Source organism: Physcomitrium patens, chromosome 1 (assembly GCF_059467195.1).
Source record: "Physcomitrium patens ecotype Gransden chromosome 1, ASM5946719v1, whole genome shotgun sequence".
Classification (NCBI taxonomy): Eukaryota; Viridiplantae; Streptophyta; class Bryopsida; order Funariales; family Funariaceae; genus Physcomitrium; species Physcomitrium patens.
The window spans coordinates 14,439,891-14,463,367 of record NC_143410.1 but is presented as its reverse complement, the minus strand read 5'-3'; the positions used below and the strand labels follow the sequence as shown (position 1 = coordinate 14,463,367).

The window sequence follows — 23,477 nt, the reverse complement described above, 5'->3', positions numbered from 1 at the left end:
ATTAAATATTAAAAAGCTATAATGACTATAAATTTTTATTTTTATAGGAAGAATTTTATGTATAATTTTTTCAAAAGACAACAGACAACTATTTGTGATTTCTACATGTATTAATTTAATTTTCTTCAATAAAGGTATGTTATATCTTTTAACAAAATTTTTATCTAAAAACAAGTTGAGGCTCCTAAATCTAATAAGACAAACGCTTTGTAATACTTAGGTCCTAAATTAACATCTATAATAAAGTAAAATAAAAGATTTTAAAGACAAAATAGGACCATTTTTAGGTGTTGTATAAGATTCTAAATGCATGGTCTTTATTATAGTTAATCAAACTTATTTTTTAACATACTTTCTTCTTTCACAATCATACTCTTTATTTTGAAGTTATTTTACTCTTTTAGATGATATTGAGCAGTGTGCTTAGGTTTTTCATAATATGAGCATAATCCTTCTTAAGAATAATGAGTCTTTTTTTTGCTCAATAAGTGATTTAAAAAATATTGCATCAATTTGTATATTTTATACTTTTAAATATATATATTAAGAAGGCAATTTTATTCCCATCAAATTATAAAAATTTTGGACTCTACTTATGTAACTCTAAGATTGAAATTCAAATAATTAATTATCATACTTCATAGCAAAGTCAATTGCTTGATTTAATATTTGAGGACTTGATAAGTTTAGCATCAATTTCTTTATTTTATATTTTAATCTATAAAAAATTAGCTTATAAGTGTATCATCATTGTATTTGATCTCAGTTACAAGTTATTAAAATTATGAAGCATATTACTAATTGATTATCACTTTGCAAAATATGAATTTTATTACTTACAATTCAAATTGTATCATGTTTTGTATATATAGATCAAAACTTTGTCAAAATATTTTCTAAATTATTCAATATAAGATCATATTATTTTAAAAAATTAAAAATCATGATAATGTAAAATTTAAAAATAGTATTTTAATAAAATTGACTTAAGATCTTAGAGTTGGATAGATTTGAGATTAAAGTTTAATCACTAATTATACTTAATTGATGAATTCCCAAAATTTTGATCTTATGCCATTAAACTTCTTAAGTAAAATAATTCTTTGTCTTTTAACACTTGAAAAGTATTCTACTACAAGAAAAGCAACATGATTTGGTATAAATGTTGAAGTAATGCCAATCATTTCTATATCTTTACTTCCTGCCAATCATATTGTTCTTTGTAGTAAATTCAATTGTTGCATTGCATGTATCATCTTTCTTATATTTGTATTATTCTATTCTTCATTTTAATAAGTTTTATTATAGTATATATATATATATATATATATATATATATATATAAAAATATCTTTAAATAAATAGAAGACATAATTTGAGAATTAAATAAAAAATTAAGAATAATATTAGAATAGAAGTGAATAATCCACAACTTTTAATATGTTTATGTTTTATTAAGAAAAAGGGATAATCCATTCTTAATCAAAAAAAGACAAAGCTCTAAAATTGTAAGTGTATTCTTATTAATTTATCAAAGATAAGAATTCAAAGAAAATATGTAAACAAGTAAATATGTATAAAAAAGAGAAGACAAAATAAAAATAAGAAAGTATATATATTAAAGAAGAGACTAGAATGGCTATTATCAAAGAATAAAAATCTAGAGATTCTTAAAATAAATCTAAAAATAGAAAAGAAATTGACAAGAGTGAGAAAGACCTCACTCTTATCTCTGTATATATTATCTAATTAAGGGCTACATGACAATGTTTTATAGAACCTCCAATACTTGTTCAACTTGTAAGGTAAGCTTCCTATATGTGTACTACATGTCCAACTTGTATTACAAGTTATTGACATACACTACATGTAGCCAAATTTTTGTCTAATTTTTTAATCAACCAATCATCTACAGTCACATTTAAAGGCAAAGCCACATCCATAGAGCTTCTAAGAAGATAGTCTATAAGATATTATTAAATTTATTTACTTCTACCTACTCATATTATTTAGATGAATATTGGAATAAATATGGATGTCTATGATATTTATCAATCATCTATAAATATATGTAAATTCAAATTTGCATCTATAAAGCTTCTAAAAAGAATTTTTGCAAGATATTATATTATTTATCTACTTTTACTTATTTCTACCTAATTTTTTACTTATTTAAATAATTCCTAGTGTCAATTATATCCATAATAGTATATTGATGATACCAAGTTTTCAATACCTTGCTACATAAGTAAGCTACAAGACTTACTTACTAAGTTATAAAAGATCCCATAAGAAGCTTTATAAGATTTATTTGGCTTATATATTACGTATTTAAATTATATAATATTTTTTGATAACTATTTAAAGTATTAAATCCTATTATAAATTATCATATCTACATCACATATTTAGAAGCATATATAGATTCAATCTCCATTCAAAAAGATTTATTAATATTTGAGATGAAGACATCATTTATTTAATATATATTCTATATATATTCTATTAATTTATATTTTCTTTATATATATATTTATAATTATATATAAATAAATTAAATGGTTTTTATTTTATATTATTATATTATATAATAATATATTGATATTAAATTTTGTTTATACTATTGTAAGAATCCTTTAATCTTTTAATTTAAAAATAATTTTGGTACACTTTATGTTTTTTTAGTTGCTATATTTACTATAAAAATAAATCTTACTAATTTATGTTGGTGTTTTAGTTAATGAATTCTAAAACACAATTATACAATATAATATTTATTTATAAAAAATTACATAGTAACATATAAATTAATATTAAGCCATACTTATTATGTACTACCTATTATAGTAATTAGTAAAATGTGTAATTTAAATGATGTGATTAATTTTTTTTGCTTTTTTTGTTTATTTATTTATTTATTTTTATATTAATAACATTTAGATTTTGTCTACACAGGTCTACATGATTTCAATCTTGTGGTTATTTTTGACATTATCTACAAATGTAATGGATTGTATAATTTTAGGATCTCCAACCTCACTTATTAGTTCTTCATTTTATCTCTATTTTATTTTGAGTGGTTTTACTCCAAAAATATACTTTTCCACTGGTTCTTCACGTTGAGGACAGAATTCACTCAAGTTCCCTATTATTCGTATAGAAATAAATCAATTTATTTTCTGATAAGCTCTTAAGCCAATATGAGACACAAAACTGCAAAATTCATAAGACAATTACAATCTATCGATCAAGGGGTCATTTTATGGCTGACAATCCACCTGCATCAGCGTGCAAGAGTTAGATATTGTGACAAGTGCAAATTTACTTATGAATCAACCCCTTCGTGAAAACTGCACGCTTATAAGATCTGACGGTGACTTGGATGTTCTATAACCTTGGACCGGCCAACAAGTGTCGTCACTAGGCGAACGAACATCCACGTAGACATCGTATGAATATCATCCATCATCAATATATTCATCCGAATTAGGGTGTCAACATGCAACACCTGAATCCCCGTGGGAGCGGAAAGGTTTCGGGACAGCAGTTGGCAGTGCTAATTTTGATTTTTGGGCCCCTCACTGGACTGACGCCATCTCTCGGGAAATGCGGCGCATTAATGTGCTGCCACTTACGTGGTCGCCTCATCGCCATGTTCGTTAGGCCGTCGATGCGCTCTCTGCGTTCATCGCAACCCCATTCGGAAACTTGTGTCTAAAGCTATGATGCTTCTTGCCCTATGAGATGCCTGCGACATCTTCCCTTCCCTTTTCAGTCTTCGAGTGTGGCTGGCGTGCTTTGTCTCTTCTTTTGGTTCCGGCCGTTGGCTTCAGGTATGCCTCCGCTCTTGCTTTCTTCAGCCTGGCCCTCCCTGCGCTTTGGAGTGGACTCCGAGTGGCTGGTGTGTGTGTGGAGGTGGGGGTTCTGCCTACTGAGAACACGGGACTGTTTTTTGTGAGGTTAGTTGGTTAATCACTCAAGCAGAAGTGACAGGGGAGATGTTGCAGGGTGGACTTTGGAAGCCAGTGTTGCTTTCTTTGCGTCAGGAATGGTGCATTTCAGGGTACGTGTGCGTTGCCAAGTGCAAAGGAACTGGCGAGGTATTCTGCATCTGGATTATAACTTTTACGAGGTGTAGTCAACAGTGTCGGGAAGCGCTTCGAGGCTTTTATGGCTCGGATTCGCTCTCAAAGCAGCGATTGTGGTTTGCAAAATAGTAGGAATCTTTCTGTGTATGTGTTTTTCCGTGGTCGATCGAGGACAGGTGGAAATGGGTGATGGGGGCGTATATTTTGTCGCTGGATGCCACCGAGGACGAATGATATATGTGTTGCCCCGACCAATTGCACTACGACGATAGGATTTTAAATCCGCAGTTTTTCTAAAGGCTTCTCGTGATACTCGGTGTGCAACCTTACAATTTTCAAGCCAGATGAGAATAGTCGAAGGGGCTCCAAGCTGCTCTACATTTGATTTATTCCGAAAGAGCAAGTGGGAATTGTGAAGTTTATGCGCCCAATTTGGATAACTGGAGGACGGCTAAGTGGAATTACTGGTTTCAGCTGACTTCATTGTATTGATTGGGGTTGTCTCATTCTGGGATGCTTCGGCTGCTCAGTGGTGGATCTGAGATGTTTTCTGGACACAGCGGAGCTGAATAGTTGCATGGCAACCTATGGAAGCTTATTTTCAGAGCTCGTTGTAAATTTCTCTTTCAATTGAAGACGAACGTGTTGCTTCGATGCCTAATTAACATTCAAAGTAACGTATCAATAATGCGAAGTCTACGTCATATGGTCTGCTGGACCTGGGAGGGTGCAAATTTCGAAAGCTTTTTTATATTTTCAGCTGTTAATGGAGAGCTCATTTATATTCAGTATTTTGAAATGCGGCACCTGGACCTAGAATTGACGTTGAAGGAGTTGTCGATAGCTATTGGGCCACATAACACGTTGTTGCCCCAGATTGGAACATATTGTGCCTGTTAAATATGTAACGTCAGCATTTTTGGATGAGTGAAGTAATACGAAGTATGCATTGTTTACAAGTGTGCGCCTTGTTTTTCTCTTCATGGTCGCTGTTTGCGACGCAATCTGGCGCATACTGTGATCACTTTGTCATGAATTTTCTGGGTGTCAGGGTGCAGGCGGTTACCTCCAGATGAAGGTCGTGTAATCGTCTCTGTTAGAGTGGCTGACTAAAAACTAGCAATGGTTCTCAAATTCGACCTGCCTTTTAAGGTAGGCGAGGAGGTGGAAGCTAAGTTCAACGAGACTGGCTACCGAGGGGCCTGGTTTCGCTGTCGGGTATGTGCACATTGCTCATCGCTTGTCGTAACACTTACTCTGTTCTCGTATTCGTTAATCTAGAAAATTTTTCGTCTTCTATTCGGAAATACTTTTTACTCGATTTCGGAGTATGATGTTGGGTTGCTTGTATGTTTTCGTAAAGCTATGGAACACATGTTTTGGTTTGCCAGTCCTTGAGCGGAGATTGCGTTGTTACAATATTTGGTGCGACGGGCAGGTTTGTAATCTTGGCATGACCATTATCGAATATGTGTATGATGTGGTCCAGATTCTGGAAATTAAACCCTCCACGGCTGATTATGATTTATTGCTGGAGTACCTAGATTTCGAGGAAGAAGGTATGTCCCTTATGATTGCTGTAGTGTAAATTTATTTTCTCCTATTGCATAATTTAGAATCGAATGTTTAGTCTTTTGCTTACCTAAGTTTGTAGGAACAGAGGATGAGTTTGCTTTAGTTTTACCTTGAGGGTTGTCTTTGTGGACGACTGCAGGTAATTCTTGGGTTAAGGTCCGTCAGGCAGATCCTTCAGTCAGCTCTCAAAAATGGTGTAAGGGTAAGAAGCCTTTGATTTGGATGGCACGGCCAGTGCCCCCACTAGTACATGAGCGCGACATTAAGAAGTATCAGGACGATATACGTGAGGGGCGGAAGAAGGCTGGATGTGTTTATGTGTACAACGATGATGTATACACTGTTGGAGACATGGTCGAATGGTGGAAAGACGATTGCTACTGGACGGCACGGATTATTGAGATGAAAAGTAAAAAACGTCGAGCCAAGGTTTGAGTCATCACAGCGAATTCTTCAATTGTGTGTGCTATTGTACTAAAACCGTTGGTATTTATCTGTGGCTGAGAAGTCATTATCACTGAGATCTGCACAGTTACAAGGTTTTAGAGAAGAGACAGTTGTAAGACAAAAAAAATAGTTTCTAGAAACAGGTTGTTTATTATCTTGTAGGAATGTGTCTTTTTTGGTACTTCCAATTTGCCCTCCTACCCCATGTTTATGATTGGAACTCAAGCCGTTGCCTATGCGTTTTGTGCAGTCCTACAATACCATGACGGTTATCTTTCATGAGCTCCTTCACAATTTTTTGTGACGAGCTTTTTAATGAAAATTTTAATTGCCTTTGACTCTTCTTAATGCAGATTAGGTTTCCCTCTCCACCACATGGAGAAGGAAGCGCGGATATCGTTCCCCTGAAGAATCTTCGACCGTGCTTCACTTGGAGCCCTCCGCATCAGTGGACACAAGTGGGATCAAAGGTCAGTACTGCCGGGATCTATTCGTGCATGGTAACATAAACTGTTTATTATCACCTCTGTACATGGTTTGTCACATCATAATCACCACATGTTTTGTATGCTGAGGAATTTATGCACTAATCTATGTTGGTTAGTCTTAAATCACCCGTGTTTACTTCTCATCTTTGAGTGATATCTTCTTTGTATATGAATTCATTCTAGTATTTTACGATACATGCTTACATCTGACGTTTGTTCCTAGAACTATAATTACAGTACTGTCGCTCTGTTCAAAGCTTTATTTTCGAACATAGACCCTAAAACTGGGTTCTATCTTTACGAATTGGCAAACTCAATTTGAAGGGTGGATCCTTGTTTTGGGTTCAGAGAAGGGATGCTAGAGGCAAGAGCGAAACAAGTAAGATCGACAAGGCACAGTTGGCGCTGATATATTTGTCCGGGCATGAGTGTACTTCCACGGTTGTGCCCGATGACCACCGTGATGGTATTTCATCAGGAAACGTTAATTTTCGTGGTGATTTAGAGCTTTTTGAAGAAGCGGCGCATGGTTTACGTGCACTTGGGCATGAAAGACGTATTAGTGGTGGTTCTCATGAACTGGTCGTAACTCCAGACAGGCACAATGAAGATTCCGCGTGCAAACCAGTTGTACCGCAGTCTGCTTCAGACTCCAAGCATGGAACTGAGGAGCAGAGTAAGTTTCTCTTTCTGCTGTACTCAGTACAGGGTAAAACACTACTTTGAACTTTAGATATTTTATGCGACCATAGATTTTGTTTTTCTATACCGGTTCTGAGCCCTGTTTTGAAATTTCTGAACTATCTGATCCGGAAGGTTTTGTTTTGTTTTGTTTTGTTTTTTTTTGTTTTTGGCTCACTTGGTTTTTTTCATTTTTTCTAAGTGCCATTTCCTCATTAGTGAACTTTTATTCAATTTTATTTCTACCTGTTCCGTATGCGTGCTCGAAGCTTTGAAATAGAAGCTTCACTAGTAGCGGTAAACTTTCGAATGAACATGAAATCTTAGAGACTCTAGGGAAAGTTAGGTGGAAGGTCTCTTCAGTTCTTTATCCACTATGCCTGATTGCGATTGAGAGGTACGAAGTTGGTGAGTTTCGATAGATCCTTCAGCTAAATCAGAAAGGTTTTTATTATTCTTCCGATTTGTTTCGGAGCACTCTAGTTTATTGCTAAAACATCTTCGTCATGGTTTTTGCGTTTGTACTGGAATTTTTTTGTGCGTGCCATGGATTCGTATTTGTTCTGTTTCAGAAGGCAGGGTGCGAGATTGAATTATGTAGTTGCAGTGGGAGTAGTGTCGACGATCTTGGCAAACTCAAAACCGCTGATTTAGTTCCCTTTTTAGTAATTATACTCTGCAGTAAGGAGGCTGTAGCCGCTGTTTTGTCAAGAATAGTTCACCTAACTCCTTGCTGATGCATGTGATACGCCAGGTGCAAAGTCTTCAGTAAATGGTTCTGATATAGTTCCAGACATCGAGGGTGCATGCGTAAATATTGGTATTGCCCATGCTATTTCTTCAGACGCCGCAGCAGATCAGTCGCAGTTGGTAACTACAAGTCCAAGAGGGGACGAAACGGATTCACAGGCAGTGCTCTCTCTTGCAGGAGAAATAACAGAAAAGTTTGAAAGTATTGATGGCTTTGGTGAATCCAATCCGACATCTGAACGTTGTACAACTGGTACAGCAGTTCATGTCAATGATGGAAGCGTCACTGCTTCTGTGGATCTGTCACATGTGAAGTCTGTTAGATCTGGTGATGGAGTTGAGAATCTTGTAGCCACTCCAGGCAATGCAGTTCATCAGAGTAAAGTTGTACCTGAGATGAGTGTTGGTATTGGAAGTTCTGACACAATCACGAGTAGATCCTCCGCGAGCGAGACCTTTGCTTGTGCCAATGTTGCTGAGCTACCTATAACTGCTGTGGTAGACCCTCAAGACAATTCAACAACGATCGAACTTGTCGTTGCTGAAAGGACCGCTCTGGATAGCCCTGGTAAATGCATTGCAAGGAGACATGCAGGTGGATTCTGTGATCCTGAATCCAAGGTGGATACGGATGCTACCAGTAATGACAGCCCATGCGTGAACTTACTTGTTCATGCCGAGGATATAGCCGCTATCAAGAACCCTCTAAACACAAACCTCGTTGCAGCACGTGCAGAGGAATTAACTGACGTCAGAGCTGAACAGCTATCTCCTGTTGGTAACAGAAATGTGGCAGTTGATGAGGTCACTATAAGTGGGTTCCATTTCAATAGAACAGTAGCTAATGTGCCTGTCAGTATCGAGTTGAATCATTTTGATATCCCTCCGGATGGTCATGTTGCGTCCTTTGATCCACGTCAAGAGCAGCCAACGGAGGGCCTGGGTGCTGTCCTGAATGACGACGGTCCTACTCCTCTAAGTAGTCGTAAGTTGTCAAGTCATGTCAGCTGTGTTGCAATCCAACACGCTGTCAAACTGGTGTACTCTAGGAAAAGAAGGCGGAAGAAAGAAAAATTGAGGACTGGTTCGAAGCGCGTGTGTCATGCTGTGCCGCATCAAACAGTTGGAACATTTGTCTCTCAGACGGATGGATTAATGCACGAACCCTTGATCATAAGTGTCCCAACTACTCCATCCAATGATGAAAAGAGGATTTCTACTTCTCATTGCACTGTGAATCGTGAAGCTGGAACGAATGCACAAGACAGCAGGATTTCTGAAGTCGCTTTGACCTCCGAGGTAGTTTCAACTAAATCCTCTAACCTTACAGATGCATGTCAGTTTTTCGTTGACCTTCCATTCAATTTTTCTTGTTTCTGTTATCAATTTGCATCAATTGTATAAAATAGCATTAGCAAATCATTTTTGCGGATTCTGTTTTTTTCTTTTAGGCCTCGTTGTCTTACATTCTTCGAGTGCCTGTGTGTAGTGTCAGGAGTATGGATGCACTCCATCCGCTGGAGTTGAGAATGATTCTCTGGCACGCGTGCTGGCACTCTCCAGTATACACGAACAACGACTGCAAGCGGTGGAAGCGAGTGCTCGTTTGAATTGTGAGAATCTGTTTGAAGCTCTCTGCTGTACTGTTCCGTCTATTTCAAACCTCTATTTTTATTGTCCCTCACAATATGCTTTGAAATTGTGTCATTACGGATTAAGTTTATTTGGTAGCTCACCAGATTTTCCATGCATGAATTTAACAGCACGTAACGATACGGAATCTGGATGTCAACCGGGTAGTACCGGAAATTGTGATTTGAACGAGCATCTTGATGCTTTGGAGAGGCTGATCGAGCGGGTTCATTCTTTAGGAGATCAGTTGCATGGTGGCCATAAGCGGAAGTGGAAGAGGGTGTTTTGGAAGATGAGTGATGGGAGTGTGTTTTCCTCTGAAGCACGGAGACAATCAAGCGGACCTACAGAGGCAGTAGAGGCAACTCGTGATTTTGTACCCTCTTCAGATTTGGATAATGCCGCAGAACGACTTCCATGTTTACTTGCGCAGGCTACTTATGCACAACAGAATGATGAAGTTACCAGTTCGTTTGAAGTCCCAAATGATCTTAGGCCCTCTGCGACAATGAAGTCCCGTTCAAATCTTACAGTCACCAAGGGTATTAAGAAATGCAGAAGTGCAAGAACTTTAGTTACATGCAAAACTCAGACGTTGAGTTTCATGCGCAACAAACTTGTTAATGACGTACTTTTGAAATCAGCGAATGCATATTCCAAACTCAACAATAATTCCAAGAGGATTCAAGACGAGTATATGGGTCCTGAAAAAGTTTACCGTAAAGCGAGGTTAGATGTTACCAAAGCAGTTTTGGAAAGTGTGCATAATTCCGCGACCTGCTCTCCTGCAGTCGAACCTTCACGTATGAGAGGCTCTATCAACAACTCAAAGGGGAAACGTCCAAGACTGAAGCATACTGGACCTCGGAAGAGGTATCCTAAAACAGAAAATTCGATGGTTGTCGACGTGCGCACAAAAGAAAAGCTTGTGGATTCTGCATTCGTGGGACTACAGATACAGAATCTCGAAGATGTGCTCAGCAAGCAGGTTTTGGCTTGATAACCTTACCATGCGTCTGTCCGTAGAATAGACGGGACTTGATCCGTCGTACTCACAATTTCATCTCTAAGATTTGTAATCTGATGTCGTTGATCATCACATTCATGATGTCTGCATGGAGTGACTGAGAACTGAGGGAGAAATATGTGCGGTTCAATTCGTTGAAATCGGTCGTTATTTGGATGTCGTAGGATATTGGGAAGGCACTTCTCTTTTTCATTCATTGAATAGTTGAAGGTCCCGTAAAAAAGTTTCCCACCTCGTGCTGCATGGTGATGCACTTGCAGGAATCAGGTGCAGAATTGGCGCCGAGAGAGTTTCGAACGAAGTCTCGTCTATCAGGTGGGAGCAATCATGAAACTGCTGAACCTGTGAAGTTGGGTAAGATAATACTTTTCTTTTCTTTATTTTGTGGTAGCATGTGTTTATACTTCGTACGGACAAGATCCAAGCACCTTCTAGTAGTTTGTCTTTGATGGTTTTTTTCGTAAGTTTATTTACTACTGTCCTTTTCAGCAGATCATGGTTTGTTTATTTGGTTGCAGTAGCTTGTTACGATGTAACATTGTCTATACAATGTGTTCTATGATCTCCGATGATCCTGATTGTCTTATGTTATAGCCTTCTATCTCGTTTTTATTATGTCAAGTTTTTGGTTATTAATCGGATCGAAGAACACAGATGAAATGTCTTCGAGGCTCTTCGAACTTAATTTGTGTTGATTCTTTTTTCTAGTATGTTTTTATTAATTAGAGCGATTTCGAAAACCATCTTATTGTCTATAGTTAGAGTCCTTGGAAGAAGAGTTTAAGGGAAGCCCAAAAAATTTCTAATGCGGAAAATTTCCTTGTCAAAAAGCTGACCCTGCTGGTAAGTAAGACTGAGAGCATTTTTCACACTTGACTGTCATCTTTACTGGCGGCCGTGAAATGTCAACTCTCACATGGATCCATATTTTCCTCGTACTTTCCCTCTTTCCAGCAAACATGTAAGATTTTTGCTTACAGTGTTGGATTATTTACTCGTATTGTTGGCAGATCCCGAAGTAATTGATAACCATTGTCAGGACAAAATCAAACTGCAACCGAATGGAAATTGGTGTATTAAGTCCTACACGATAGACGGCAAACCCGTCTGGATTGGTAATTACCAAACAAAAGAGCTTGCTCTTAATTCATATGCCGTTGTTAATATGTTAACCTGCCCCAAAGTGAAGGTTGGACCGCATATCAACCATCCAAGTTGCCCGGGTCTCAGGTCAGTCCCGGGATCGAACTCTTTACATCTACATACACACGCTCGCACAAACGACATAAAAATAAATATATTCATGTACAGAAGATAAATAAATCAGTTAGTCGTTTGTACGGTTGGTGGGTTAATTTCTCAAATAAATTTTGTCTTTCAGCGAGCAAGCAAATGGAGATCATTTGTCACCTGCGCACGTACTCGAAGAGAATGAATTGCAGGATTTTAATGTCGAGAAAGGCACTAGACGCAACGTTTCCGAATCCTGCTTAAGTGTTGGTGAGTCAAAGAATAGGAGTATGGTACTCTCCATGGACGAGGACAGAAGAAAAACGGATGGTTTTTCAAGTTTAGGGAAGACATCCCTGGTTGATGAGCAGGGTGTTTGTACTGTCGAGAAGATGACCACAGCAGTTGAGAGTTGTAACCAGGGTTTATCAGTAAAATCAACAAAGGCGGATGCTTCAATCAGTTGGACGAAATCAGAGGAGGGAAATACAATAGGGAGCAGCAACGCACATGGAGAAATGCCTTCACGCAAACTGACCAGAGGCCCCTTAAGTTCCCCGAGTACCATAAACCTTGTGGTTGCAGATAGAGGCGTTCTACTTAACAGAAACAATCGGGACAATTTTCCTGTCAAATCGGAGGTGTCTGAACTGCCAACAGTTGCAGCAGCAGTTGGCAGTGCACATCACTTACCGATTCATGATTTTACGAAGTTTCTTTCTGGAAAGGATGCACTTGATCGTATTTCTATGGATAACTTCGAGACTAAGGAGGAGAAAGAAGTAGCCACTCAAGCTAGGACGGCGTTGTGGCGAGGCTTATGTTGTTCCCCGCCGCACCCTGGGTTGGTTTCACAAGGACTTGACGTCGTTCAGCGGATAAATTTTTTTATCAAATCAAGGATGCACTTTGAAGTTGTAGCTGATGGCGATTTGAAGAAGATACTTCTCAGCTCTGGAAAACTTGGTGAGGAGATTTACATAGGTCACTGGAAGACTGATGTTGAGGTACATGCTGCACGCAAAATTATAACTCGCTGCAAGAAAGCGCTTGTAAAGTTGATGATCGAATTTGAATTATCCAGTAAAAGGAGTGATTCAAGCATTGAAACTCATGCTGAGCGGACAGTCCTACATGAGAAACCTATCAATCCAAGTTATTCTACAGAAAGGTTAAATGTGCCAGGTTTAACGTTAATTAATGAAGTTGGACAGCCATGTTCCGGTTCTAACAAGTCTTCGACAACTGCTGGGGGTGCAACACAAGATTCGGCATCCGCACGGGCACTCAGTCACCGAATTCTTGAGGTTGCTTACAATGACACCAATATTCAAGCCAGTGCAGGGACAGTTGCAGCTTTAGATGGCTGTCAAGCCCCTCCAGATTCCAGAACAGTTGGTGGACAAGCCAATTTTACAAAAAATCAATCTCTATTCGAAGATATAATTATCTTGGATGATGATGATGATGATGATGCGAATGTACCTCCAGCACGCAGTATCCCGCCAAGTTCAGTAAGTGATAGACTGTTCAGAACCGAGACGGTTGGGAAAACTTTCAATAGAAATCTTGATAACAACACTCAGCTGGACCCACTGTCCCCGATCGCTCCTTCGCAGAGGCAGAGCGTCGTTCATGTGAACAGAGGTTCTAGAGCTGGGGTTCTACTTGGCGACAGATCATCTTATCCTGGACAGATACACAACCAGGGTTATCATTTCACAGTTGATCCATTTATAGCTGGACCAGGTGGCACCAGGCAAACAGTTCATAAATATTCTCAAACTGGCAATTCAAGTGCCGATCCTATCATAAGAGTTCAGCATACCGGTGGAGTAGGCGATGCACAGACGTTTGAAATGGCTCATACTCAATCATTGAGGCGAGGAGGGTTGGGTAATATGAATATGGTTGCGACACCCTCCAGTATCGGAAATGTTGTGCATCTTCCTGGTAATCGGCATGGTGGTGTGCCTACCGAAAGCTCCTTTAGGAACCGTTTAAACAGCGAACCAGTTAGTGTGAGAGAAGTATCCTCGTCTTACAGTCGCGAGAATCATTCCATTGGAGCAGCTACATTGCCCTACATGAGTAAAAAATTCTATGATTGCTGCCCGGTGAGACAATCATCTATCTGAAGATCTAATTATCATTTTCTTGGAGTGATTTAGATATATTTCTCCTTATTCTTGTTGGGAATTTCCATAGATTCCTGTTCTTGTTACCTAGGTTTCGTTGGACAGTAGATGGTTAAGTTGATGCTTGGATAAAAGAAACTCTTCAGTTGATTATTAGTATGTTCTAATGTGCAGGACATTGAACCTTGTAAAGAAGATTTTATTACATGTAAGGGGCTATTTTGTGGATCCTGCAATCGGCTGGTGCATACTCACTGCGCTCTTCTATCAAAGCATCTGAATTTGACTCGATTTCCCTCAACCGGTATGGGTGGTGGTTTCGACAGTACTCTTGTTCTACTAAGACCGGTGGTTAATATTTTCGAAGTTTATCTGGATCTTTTCCTCATATATGCTCACTGAGTAACTCTCATTACAGCTGTTGGCACACCTCTCCTCCATAGCTTCAACTCTTTGTCAACTGCTGTACGTCATGTGTATTGTTATACTGATTTTTTATTCTGCTGTACTTCGGCAGGTCAAGAACATGCTGTGTACAGATGCTTTTGTGGTAGATCCTGGGACATTGTTCCTATAGTTCTTATTCGCATGAAGGATTTCATACGGCAAATTTGAGAGAATCAATATGCAAATCTGGTGCACGGCACCAAAGTTGTTCATTCAGGAAGTTCAGTTACTGTACTTGAGCTAAACAAAGGAAAGGAATTAAAAGCGATCTTAAACGTTCTGGGCAGTATCCTCGGTGGAACCAAGAATGCTGCCCTTTATGCAATTTTGGAAATGGTACATTCAATGAATTGTCAACTCTCGATGAACGCAGACAGAGTGAATTTCTTGGAGTGGCTTGCATCTGTCAACGGGGCCATGAAATTAACTGGAGGTAACCATGATAGCCCTTTAGCTTTATCTATATATATATATAGTTTAAACTACGAATGACATGAGGAATAGTTGTTTATGTATGAGTATGATTGATTTTCACAAACAATTCCAAAGAACTCTGTTATGAAAACCACCAAATGAGAAGGTAACATTAGGGAACTTTAAATCTGATTCCAAAGAACATGCAGTTGTAATTTGAATGACTATGCATATAAGGTTGTACATCGAGGGTGTATGGAAGGTTTTCACTTTGCACTCATTGAATGGACGTTGATATTTTTTCAAGTTCTAGTAAGGATTAACAATCAATCAAAATGGTGGATTTGTGTAGGTTTGAAGTCTTCAAATCAAAAATGTCGAGCTTGAAGGGTATGTACGGAAAAACTCCTCAAGCATATATACTCTCGTTCTGATTCATTTTAAGACTTAAAATACATCTTTGTAACGTAATCTTCAAGAAAATGATATTTTTTTAGCAAATTGAGACCCGTGGGTGGATTTTCTTTCATTCAATCATTTGCATGAAATGGGTGCGAACAGAAGCTAGAGCACAAGGAAGGTATACTGAAAAACAAATATTACCAAACTATTTTGGGACTTTGCAAGGAATCTATTATACTAGAAAAGAATCATCTTAAAATGGCACACATTGTGCATTAAAAAGCACTTGAGCCGATAAATGTTTTCTTGTGCGGATAAAATTGATTTAAAAAGTCTTTATTTAAAATTACAACGATTTATATTAATTGATTCAAATTGGAGAAATTTGTATTTAATCTACAACGTGCATGATGGGATATGAAAATAATACTTTTTGTGATTTGATATAAGATTATCTTTTCAACTTATTTTTGTTTGGAGCTTCGAATTTGAAAGAAGAGGTAGATCTCTTACCTGGACACTTGTGTAGTAGCCAAACTAGCTATGAAGTGCTTTATGGCAAGAAGAAATAAGTTGAGAGTATCCAAAGTTTTACATCAGATTAATTAGCTATGAATATCTGCGTGGCAAGAATGAATAAGTTATGAGTTTTCAAAGTTTTATGTTCTGTGATACTTATGCATGATTTATGATGAGGAGGCAAAAGAAGAGGAAATAGTGGAACATGGAGATCAAACATGGATTCCATCCAGATCTGTGGAGCAATCCAAAACTATTGATAGGTCCATTTTAATCATCTTTTATTGTAATCTTTTCTAAATTTACTTGAAAAACTTTGGAGTGCTATAATAAACGTGTGGGTGAAAAAAATCAGTACACAACAACTGTAATATAACTTAGACTTGATACACACCTCTAGTTTCTTTACACAATTCCAAATTGCTATATGCACATCTAGGAAAGATAGAGACTCTTGACTAATTGGTTGTTTTGTGAAGTTTGATATTTGCAGCAATTGTGGAGATTCTTTATACTTAGAATAGACACGAGTTCATAAAAATAATCATATTCAATTCTTAGACGTAATTTGCATTTCTAACCTTTGTACAACTAAACATAAATTAAAAGTAGATATACTATCTTTTTGGGTATAAAATGAATTTGGAGCATATATAAAAAAGATTTGATGTGCATTTATTTAAAACATCCTATTTTCACAACAAATTCAAACAATTGAATTTGTAAATTTGACTTATTAATATTTTTGCAACATTAAGAATGTGAATAAAAACCTCAAGAAAATAGTATGCAAGCTCTATAGACCTCCTTTCTTGGTAAAATGTAAAAGGTAGAGATACTTGAGATGATAATATGTACAATTTGTCAACCTCTCACTCCATTCTAGATGGATGAGAAAAGAAGGCCCTTAGATTTGGCCTTGTGAGGATCGACGAGCACAAACTATAATTTGAGGATTCTCTCACAAGCTCCAATACTTGGAGAACTAGGATGCTTGGAAAATGATTACTTGGAATAAAGCTTTGGAGCATAAATCCTTGTCTCTTTCTCCATTGAATTAGGCGGTAATTGTCTAAGCATAGTTGAAGCCAACTAAAACATTGTTGGGATAGAGAGAGTTTGCCTCAAGAAAGCATTGGGCTCTTAGCTACCTTTAATTGCTCAATCAAGTCTTGAGATTAGGAAGACCATGTTTATATATATATATATATATATATATATATATATAACACTTTTAGGTGCTATTATACCAAATATATAAGTCTTAAGTTCCCAAAAACATCCAAAATATGATAAAACCTCTAAATCTTTTAATAGTATGTCAAAGATTTACTAGTATCATAGTCATATTAGAGATGTTTTATGTATATGTCAAAATACCATCAATTATCTACATCTCGTAGTTGAGAATTTTTCTTTGAAGAGCAAAAATTACTTTTAAGAGTCTTCTTTAAGCGAAGGCTACACAACTTTTGCCACGTTGTAGTAGCAATAGGACATCTAGTTAGTTTTTCTAGCACTTTTTGTATAATAGACTTGCTAGTAAATATATATGCATTTGTATTTTTTTCATCCCAAGTATCTATTTGAGCTTGTCCATCAAGAGAAATTAAAGTTGAATCAAATATCGATTGCTTTTCATGACCATGAATAACCTAAAGTACTTTTTTAGCTTCAAAAATGATTTCTATGTGATATTTCCTCATAGAGAATTGACTACCATCAAACATCTTTACAAGAATCTTGTCTTGTTTTTCCATATTGCTATAATTTCTATAAAAATGAATAAAAAATAGAGTGTTAATTTCTAAAAATAAAAAATAAAAAGAATCACAATAAATGATTGTGAGTCTAAAATAGATAAGAATGTAAACTATGATATTATTCTAGATTAATTTGTGACATACTTGTTGGAACAAATCCATAACTTAAAAGATTTTCTTATGTTCTTATGCAAGCATATTCCAATATAGCAATTAGATCTTTATTAATCACAAATAAATATACACCAATTTAAAGCAAGTTTTCTAGTGACAACACAGTTCTAAAATACACAGACACTCTCTAATTGTTCCGTTCAAACTAATCCATTCTCTCTTGAATCTCTAGAAGTAATCATGGTAATAATGGATGTAGAATCTAGATGTAGAATGTGTATGGACATACTTCCAACAAGTGTAAATGTACAATGTTGTGAATATTCATATACAATTGTTTACTTTTCAAACCAAACTAGCAACTTCCAATTCCACCAAATCCAAAACAAGCAAGCATCCGCTATATTAATATTTAGCATGTTGTAGAAGCTGTTTGCATTGCAATGCACTATCAAGGACAAGAACATGATAAAAAATAAATAAACAAGTGAGACTTCTCTCAAAGAAAGATGAAAAAATAGAAATAATTTGATATGTATATTAAGAAAGAAACTAGAATGGCTATTGCCAAAAGCCAAGAAAACTAGAGACCCTTGAAACTAGATTAGAAGCAAGAAAGGAGTTGACAAGAGTGAAGAAGGCTTCACTCTTGTCTCTATATATACTATCCAATTAGGGGCTACGTGGTGACGTTCTATAGGACCTCCAATATGTGTTGACTTTGTAGGATACATGCTTTGACTTACAAGGCAAGTTTTTCTACGTGTGGACCACATAGTTAGCTGGGTCTTCAAGCTAACAACATGTGAAGCATATGGCCAACTTGTTGACCACGTTTCTAATCCAAAAAGTCAATTAAAGACACCTATAAAGTCAAAGCAACGTCTATGAAGCTTCTAAAAAGCTTCCATAGCAAATACTAAAAAATTAACTTACTTTTACCTACTTTTACTTACTTCTACCTATTTATACATGTAATTACTAGCTTATATGCGTATGTCCATGACATGCACATGTCTACACTTCATTCCAATTTTGCTTGTGTAATGCATTGGCAAATTGGTGCCACCTTTTGCATTTGGTGAATATTTATATGAGACAAGAAACAAAGGTGGAAATTAAGGATTGGATTCCTTTGGCAACATTTGCCAAATATTTGGCAAATAAAGAAGTTGTATTTAAGACATTAGGGATGCAACCAACAATTGTGGCATTGCTTGCAACCATTGATGGTAGGGTTATAGGGTTTTGATGGCAAGCAATTATAGTTTTGTTTTGCCAATCTCAATAAATTTGTTTGGCAACTAAATTTGGTGTTGGCTTAAACCAATTTAATATTTACTTCAAAGAATTATTAGTATAAATATTACAAATGGTAAACCACCATGTCTATCTTGTAATGGCATTTCTTCATGAGTATTATTCTAAACGTACTAAAATAAGAAGATTTGACTATATAAGTTTTTTATTTTTTTTATTTTTTTCTTCGATTTAAGTTGTTTTTTTCAACATGATCAAGTTCTTTTACAATTATATGAAAAATTTGGATATTGTCAAGGATTTAAATTCCACCATAATTTAAACATTTGGATCAAGTCTTCACAATTTAAAGTAAAAATCTAATAGTTTTTATTTTATTCTCCATTTCGTTTTGATTTTGATTTTTTTAATTGTATTCTTAATTTTATACATACCATCAAATGGATCTCTTATTAAAAGAATTTTATAGCATATCATTATCATTGCAAATAAAGAAAAATGTGCTTGAAAAAGACCTACTTTTGTTGATTCAAAAGAATTTTTTTTAATTCTTTCAAATTCCATATATCTTGACGTACCATAAATTCAATCATTTTGTTTAGCTTTTGGATTCTTTCCAACATCAATTTTAGAATTTCTAAAACTAATCAGTTTTTAAAAATATATCCAGACCCTACACCCTGCTGTATGTCGGCAACGTCGGCAAGGCAGGCATATGTGAGAAAATGCTGATTAAAACGCCAAATCCTCTCGGTTCCAGCTGCATGTGTGCGCGCATCTAAGCCGCCAAGTACACACACTGACAAACAGCAATTCCTACGGATCACCTCATCGTCTTGCTCCATGCGAGCCCCGGATTGGATGGAATCTCGCCTCCACGGCGTGCAGCAGTGGACTGAGGTCGCGGGCGCGCTTGCACTACCCCAACTACCCCAACTAGAAAGTTTGTGGGCAACGCCTTCGACGTTGTCGTTGAGGGCGTGATTTCACATTGCTTGCAGTGGTGGCCGCGGCGTGCAGCGTCCACCGGCTAGGCGTTGAAGCGGTGGCAGTTCGCCCGGATCTCGCCCGCACTGCCAGTCAGCACGCCGATGTCGCTCATCTTCCTCATCGCGTTCTTAAAAGCCTCGTTGAACACCCCCTGGCTGGTGTGCTTCGCAACCATGGGCTTGGTTTCGGGGTCCTCGTGCAGCACCTGGTCGGACGTGAGCAGCCCCTTCCTCGCTTGCAGGTTCTTGAAGTAGACCTCGTCCAGCCTGGTGGGGGTGGTGACGTCCAGGTTCACATTGTTGGGGCTGCCTGCGGGGCACTGCCTCTGCAACGCCTGGGCGTACGTGGGATCCAAGGTGGCGTCTGGGGGAGTGGTGAGACGGTTCTGGACTGCACGGCACGACGCCACACCGACGCTGTGCGCGCCCGACAACACGACCATCTCCTCGGTGGTGAGGCCCACGCCTGCGAAGATGGACTTGAGCGTGGCCACATTGGCCGTTGGGGCGGGCAGTTTGCCGGCAACGTCGGCAGCGGAAGATACCAGCCCGTCTCTGCGTCCCAAGGGGACTTTCCACGTGATCTTTCCTCCGGACAACTGCAAACGTCCGGCAGGGAATTCGGGGTTAGAGTTTATACAGCACGCCGGATCGCATGTACTTATCCAGGCCAACACACCGCATGCAGCAAGCAATCCTTGAAAGGCTTTGAAAAGCCGGATCCCGTCCCAAGGATTCTCAGGACGGAGTTGGGGCGAGGGCGTGTGGCCATCAGGACTGACAGCATTGTGCTCTCTGAGTGAGTACCTTTTTCACTGCAATTTGAGACGCCATGGCCGTGATGTCTGCGCACGAGACGATGCCAGGGCATCGCTTTTCAATGGCCGTTTTGGCAGCATCGATGACTTCGAACCCCTGCAGGCTCCCGTTGGGTGGGGCGTCTTTCTCCGAGGGAGAGTCGATGAGCACAGATGCGTCACATCCCTGCACCAAATTACGTTGAACATGATTTGCGTGAGCGAATGCGCTGCAACACCACATGCATGCACGAGGCAGCAACAATGCCGTACGCGCGCCGGTGATTGCGCCACTGTGAGGGTCCACGGACACTGTGCCCTCCAATGTACGCGACGGCATGTCGCGAGGGGCAGAAGTTCATGGATAGGTGATCATGGGATGCAACTTACGTGGACGAAGCAGTCGTGGAAGTGGATGCGAAGAACGCCCGCGGCAGAAGCTGCACGCCTGTTCAGCGCGGAATTCACAGCCGAGGTGATGACAGTCTCGGCACTGGGGCAGCTGGTCCTGTAAAAGTTCTCCACCAGCTGCGCCTGCACCGTCGTGCTCAGAGCTGCAAGAGACGCCACAAGCAGCGCCAAAACTGACAGCATGGCTGTTGGCCCGCCCCCCATGTCGCCGGTTCCGAGGATTGACTTGCTTCGATGCCCGAAGTTGTGCAGCGCTGGTGCTAGTGCTGGTTCTGGAGCTGAAGCTGGAAATGGAGCTGAAGCTGGGCGGCCCCGCAGTGGACGTGTTCTCAGCGAATTGGGAGTCCGCAACCAGTGATCTCGGCCACTTCCCTGTCGGGGTTGCTCGGGCTTTTGGACTGAGGAGCTCAGGCTGTGGTTCCAACCTCACCGCAAATGCTTGCAGTCGGAAACGATACGGTTCTGTGGCGACCGAACCACTCGTTTACATACTCGACTGGGCACCTCGCTCGGGCATGCCAGTCGAGGATCGCTACCAGGAGTCCCCGGAGCATGCAGACAGTTGCATGGGGGGCTGCCCTGTTTGACCACTGAACGCCCTCAACGGGCTGACCCGTCCGGATCTCGTCCAGTAATCTGCTTGGCGGCCGAGGTTAGAACTCTGTCCAGGGCGCTGGATCACAGCTGCTGCCAGCTCCATGCCCTCCTCGCCCTCGCTTCGACGACAAAGCATATCGTGAGGCGCCCGGACCTACCGGACGCCATACCCCGTCTTAGCGAAGCAGCGGCTACCGCAGTTGACTAGTGGAAGCGGAAAGGCAAGGGTGGTTCCATGAGTCGAGAGCCCGGTCAACGAACTGCTCCGTGGACTTTGCGATCCAAGGTTGCGATTGGTCCTGCCCGAGGAATATTCTCGCTCTCCGCATCCGACCCTGTGTGTCGAAATCTCTCTATCCATCCGCTGAGCTAGGCACGCAGAGCTCAAGGTCTGAATGGTGGGAGCGTGGGGAATTGGACGATGCCCCCCCTCCCCCCAAGGAGAACAGTGTGCAATCTCCGCAGACCCCCCCCTCCTTGCGAAATGCAAAAGGTAGGGACACTTGCGACGATAATGCGCACGATTCGTCAACCTCTCACTCCACTCCAGCTGGATGAGGAAAGCAGGCCCTTGCGTTTGACCTTCCGGGGATGGGCCAGCGCAAACTGTAGTTTGAGGGTTCCCTCACGGCCTCCGACGCTTGGACAGCTAGGACGCTGGGGGAACGATGAGTTGGAGCAAGGCTTTGGAGCACGGGTCCCCCTCCCTTGCTCCACTGAATCCGGCGGTGATTGTCCGAGCGTAGCCGAAGCCAGCTGAAACGTTGCCGGGAGGTGAGGTGGTTCCCAAACCGAACGACTCGCAGGAATGTGTTGTGTTGCGGAACAAATAAGGCGAGGGAACCCAAAATTTCGCATTACGTTGTGCTTGTGCATGGTGTGAGGAGGAGGAGGAATGGGTGGGACTGTGAGATCCAATTTGGATTCCATCCAAGTTGAAACATGATTTGTGGGGCAACCCAGAACAACTGGTAGTAGGTTTATCTCAAGCATCCCTGGTTATGATTTGTCCTATACTTGTTTATTTATTTGACAACTTTGGAAAAGTTTTAAAAAGTGTTGGACCTAAATGGGATGTTGGAATGGTGTCATTCGTTGCTGCCTTGACAAAGGCATGAGTGGAAGAAACAAGGCTTGCACACACACAATGGATTGGCTCCACACACAAATTTCAGCATGTGATTGCACACATGACAAGATAGACTAAAGAGTGAATGGAAATCATCAATCACAATGCTAGGGATTCTTAGAGTTTGTACACACACACACACCTTTGGAAAAATGTTTGGAAGCCACTTCAAGGCACAGAAAGGGCCTCCAAAGCCAAAGCCCGAAATGCTTTTTGTTCTATTGAGATTGTGGATAGTGGTTGTATGATGAAGCAAATAAATTGGTATTAAAAGATTTTCTTACATTCTTATACAAGCATATTCTAATGTAGCAACTAGATCTTTATTAATGACAAACAAATATACATGAGTTCAAAACAAGTTTTCTAGTGACAACGTAGTTTTAAAACTCATAGATACTCTCTAATTATTTTTTTTCAAACTAAATCCAATATCCATTGAATCTCTACAAGCAATTGAGGTTACAATGGATGTAAAATTTGGATGTAGAATGAAAATGGATATACATCCAATACTCCCACTTATCCACAACCATTCTACAAAGAATGCTAATTTTGTGTCTTTCACTCATCCTTGTG

At 39.3% G+C, this 23,477-nt stretch overlaps 2 protein-coding genes and 2 long non-coding RNA genes across 7 annotated transcripts; 3 read left to right on the top strand and 1 right to left on the bottom strand.

Annotated features, from left to right (window-relative positions):
* The first annotated feature begins 3,596 nt into the window (after positions 1–3,596).
* LOC149989890 (uncharacterized) lies at positions 3,597–4,761 on the top strand. Of its 2 annotated transcripts, none has more exons than XR_016503131.1 (2): positions 3,597–3,833; positions 3,994–4,761. It is a non-coding gene; the product is annotated as an uncharacterized LOC149989890 (long non-coding RNA). The 2 variants fall into 2 exon arrangements; XR_016503132.1 differs by having other exon boundaries at positions 4,008–4,138.
* LOC112289328 (uncharacterized) lies at positions 3,923–15,418 on the top strand. 3 transcript variants are annotated; one of them, XM_024534493.3, is made up of 15 exons: positions 3,923–4,063; positions 5,140–5,306; positions 5,578–5,647; positions 5,803–6,092; positions 6,464–6,580; positions 6,947–7,274; positions 8,034–9,328; positions 9,519–9,642; positions 9,793–10,649; positions 10,949–11,042; positions 11,699–11,918; positions 12,070–14,035; positions 14,231–14,360; positions 14,574–14,936; positions 15,270–15,418. In XM_024534493.3, exons 2-14 carry the CDS (start codon positions 5,211–5,213, stop codon positions 14,669–14,671), a joined length of 5,685 nt encoding a protein of 1,894 aa, XP_024390261.2. In that variant the 5' UTR covers positions 3,923–4,063; positions 5,140–5,210; the 3' UTR covers positions 14,672–14,936; positions 15,270–15,418. The 3 variants fall into 3 exon arrangements, with proteins under 3 accessions (XP_024390261.2, XP_024390256.2, XP_024390239.2); XM_024534488.3 differs by having other exon boundaries at positions 3,994–4,100; XM_024534471.3 differs by lacking the exon at positions 3,923–4,063 and adding an exon at positions 4,621–4,761.
* Positions 15,419–15,704: 286 nt separating this feature from the next.
* LOC149989889 (uncharacterized) lies at positions 15,705–16,172 on the top strand. Its single transcript, XR_016503133.1, has 2 exons — positions 15,705–15,819; positions 15,977–16,172. It is a non-coding gene; the product is annotated as an uncharacterized LOC149989889 (long non-coding RNA).
* Positions 16,173–19,550: 3,378 nt separating this feature from the next.
* LOC112281425 (cationic peroxidase 1) lies at positions 19,551–21,376 on the bottom strand. Its single transcript, XM_024517931.3, has 3 exons — positions 21,152–21,376; positions 20,772–20,948; positions 19,551–20,563 (listed from the first exon to the last, which is right to left on the bottom strand). Exons 1-3 carry the CDS (start codon positions 21,374–21,376, stop codon positions 20,006–20,008), a joined length of 960 nt encoding a protein of 319 aa, XP_024373699.1. The 3' UTR covers positions 19,551–20,005.
* Between the last annotated feature and the right edge of the window lie 2,101 nt (positions 21,377–23,477).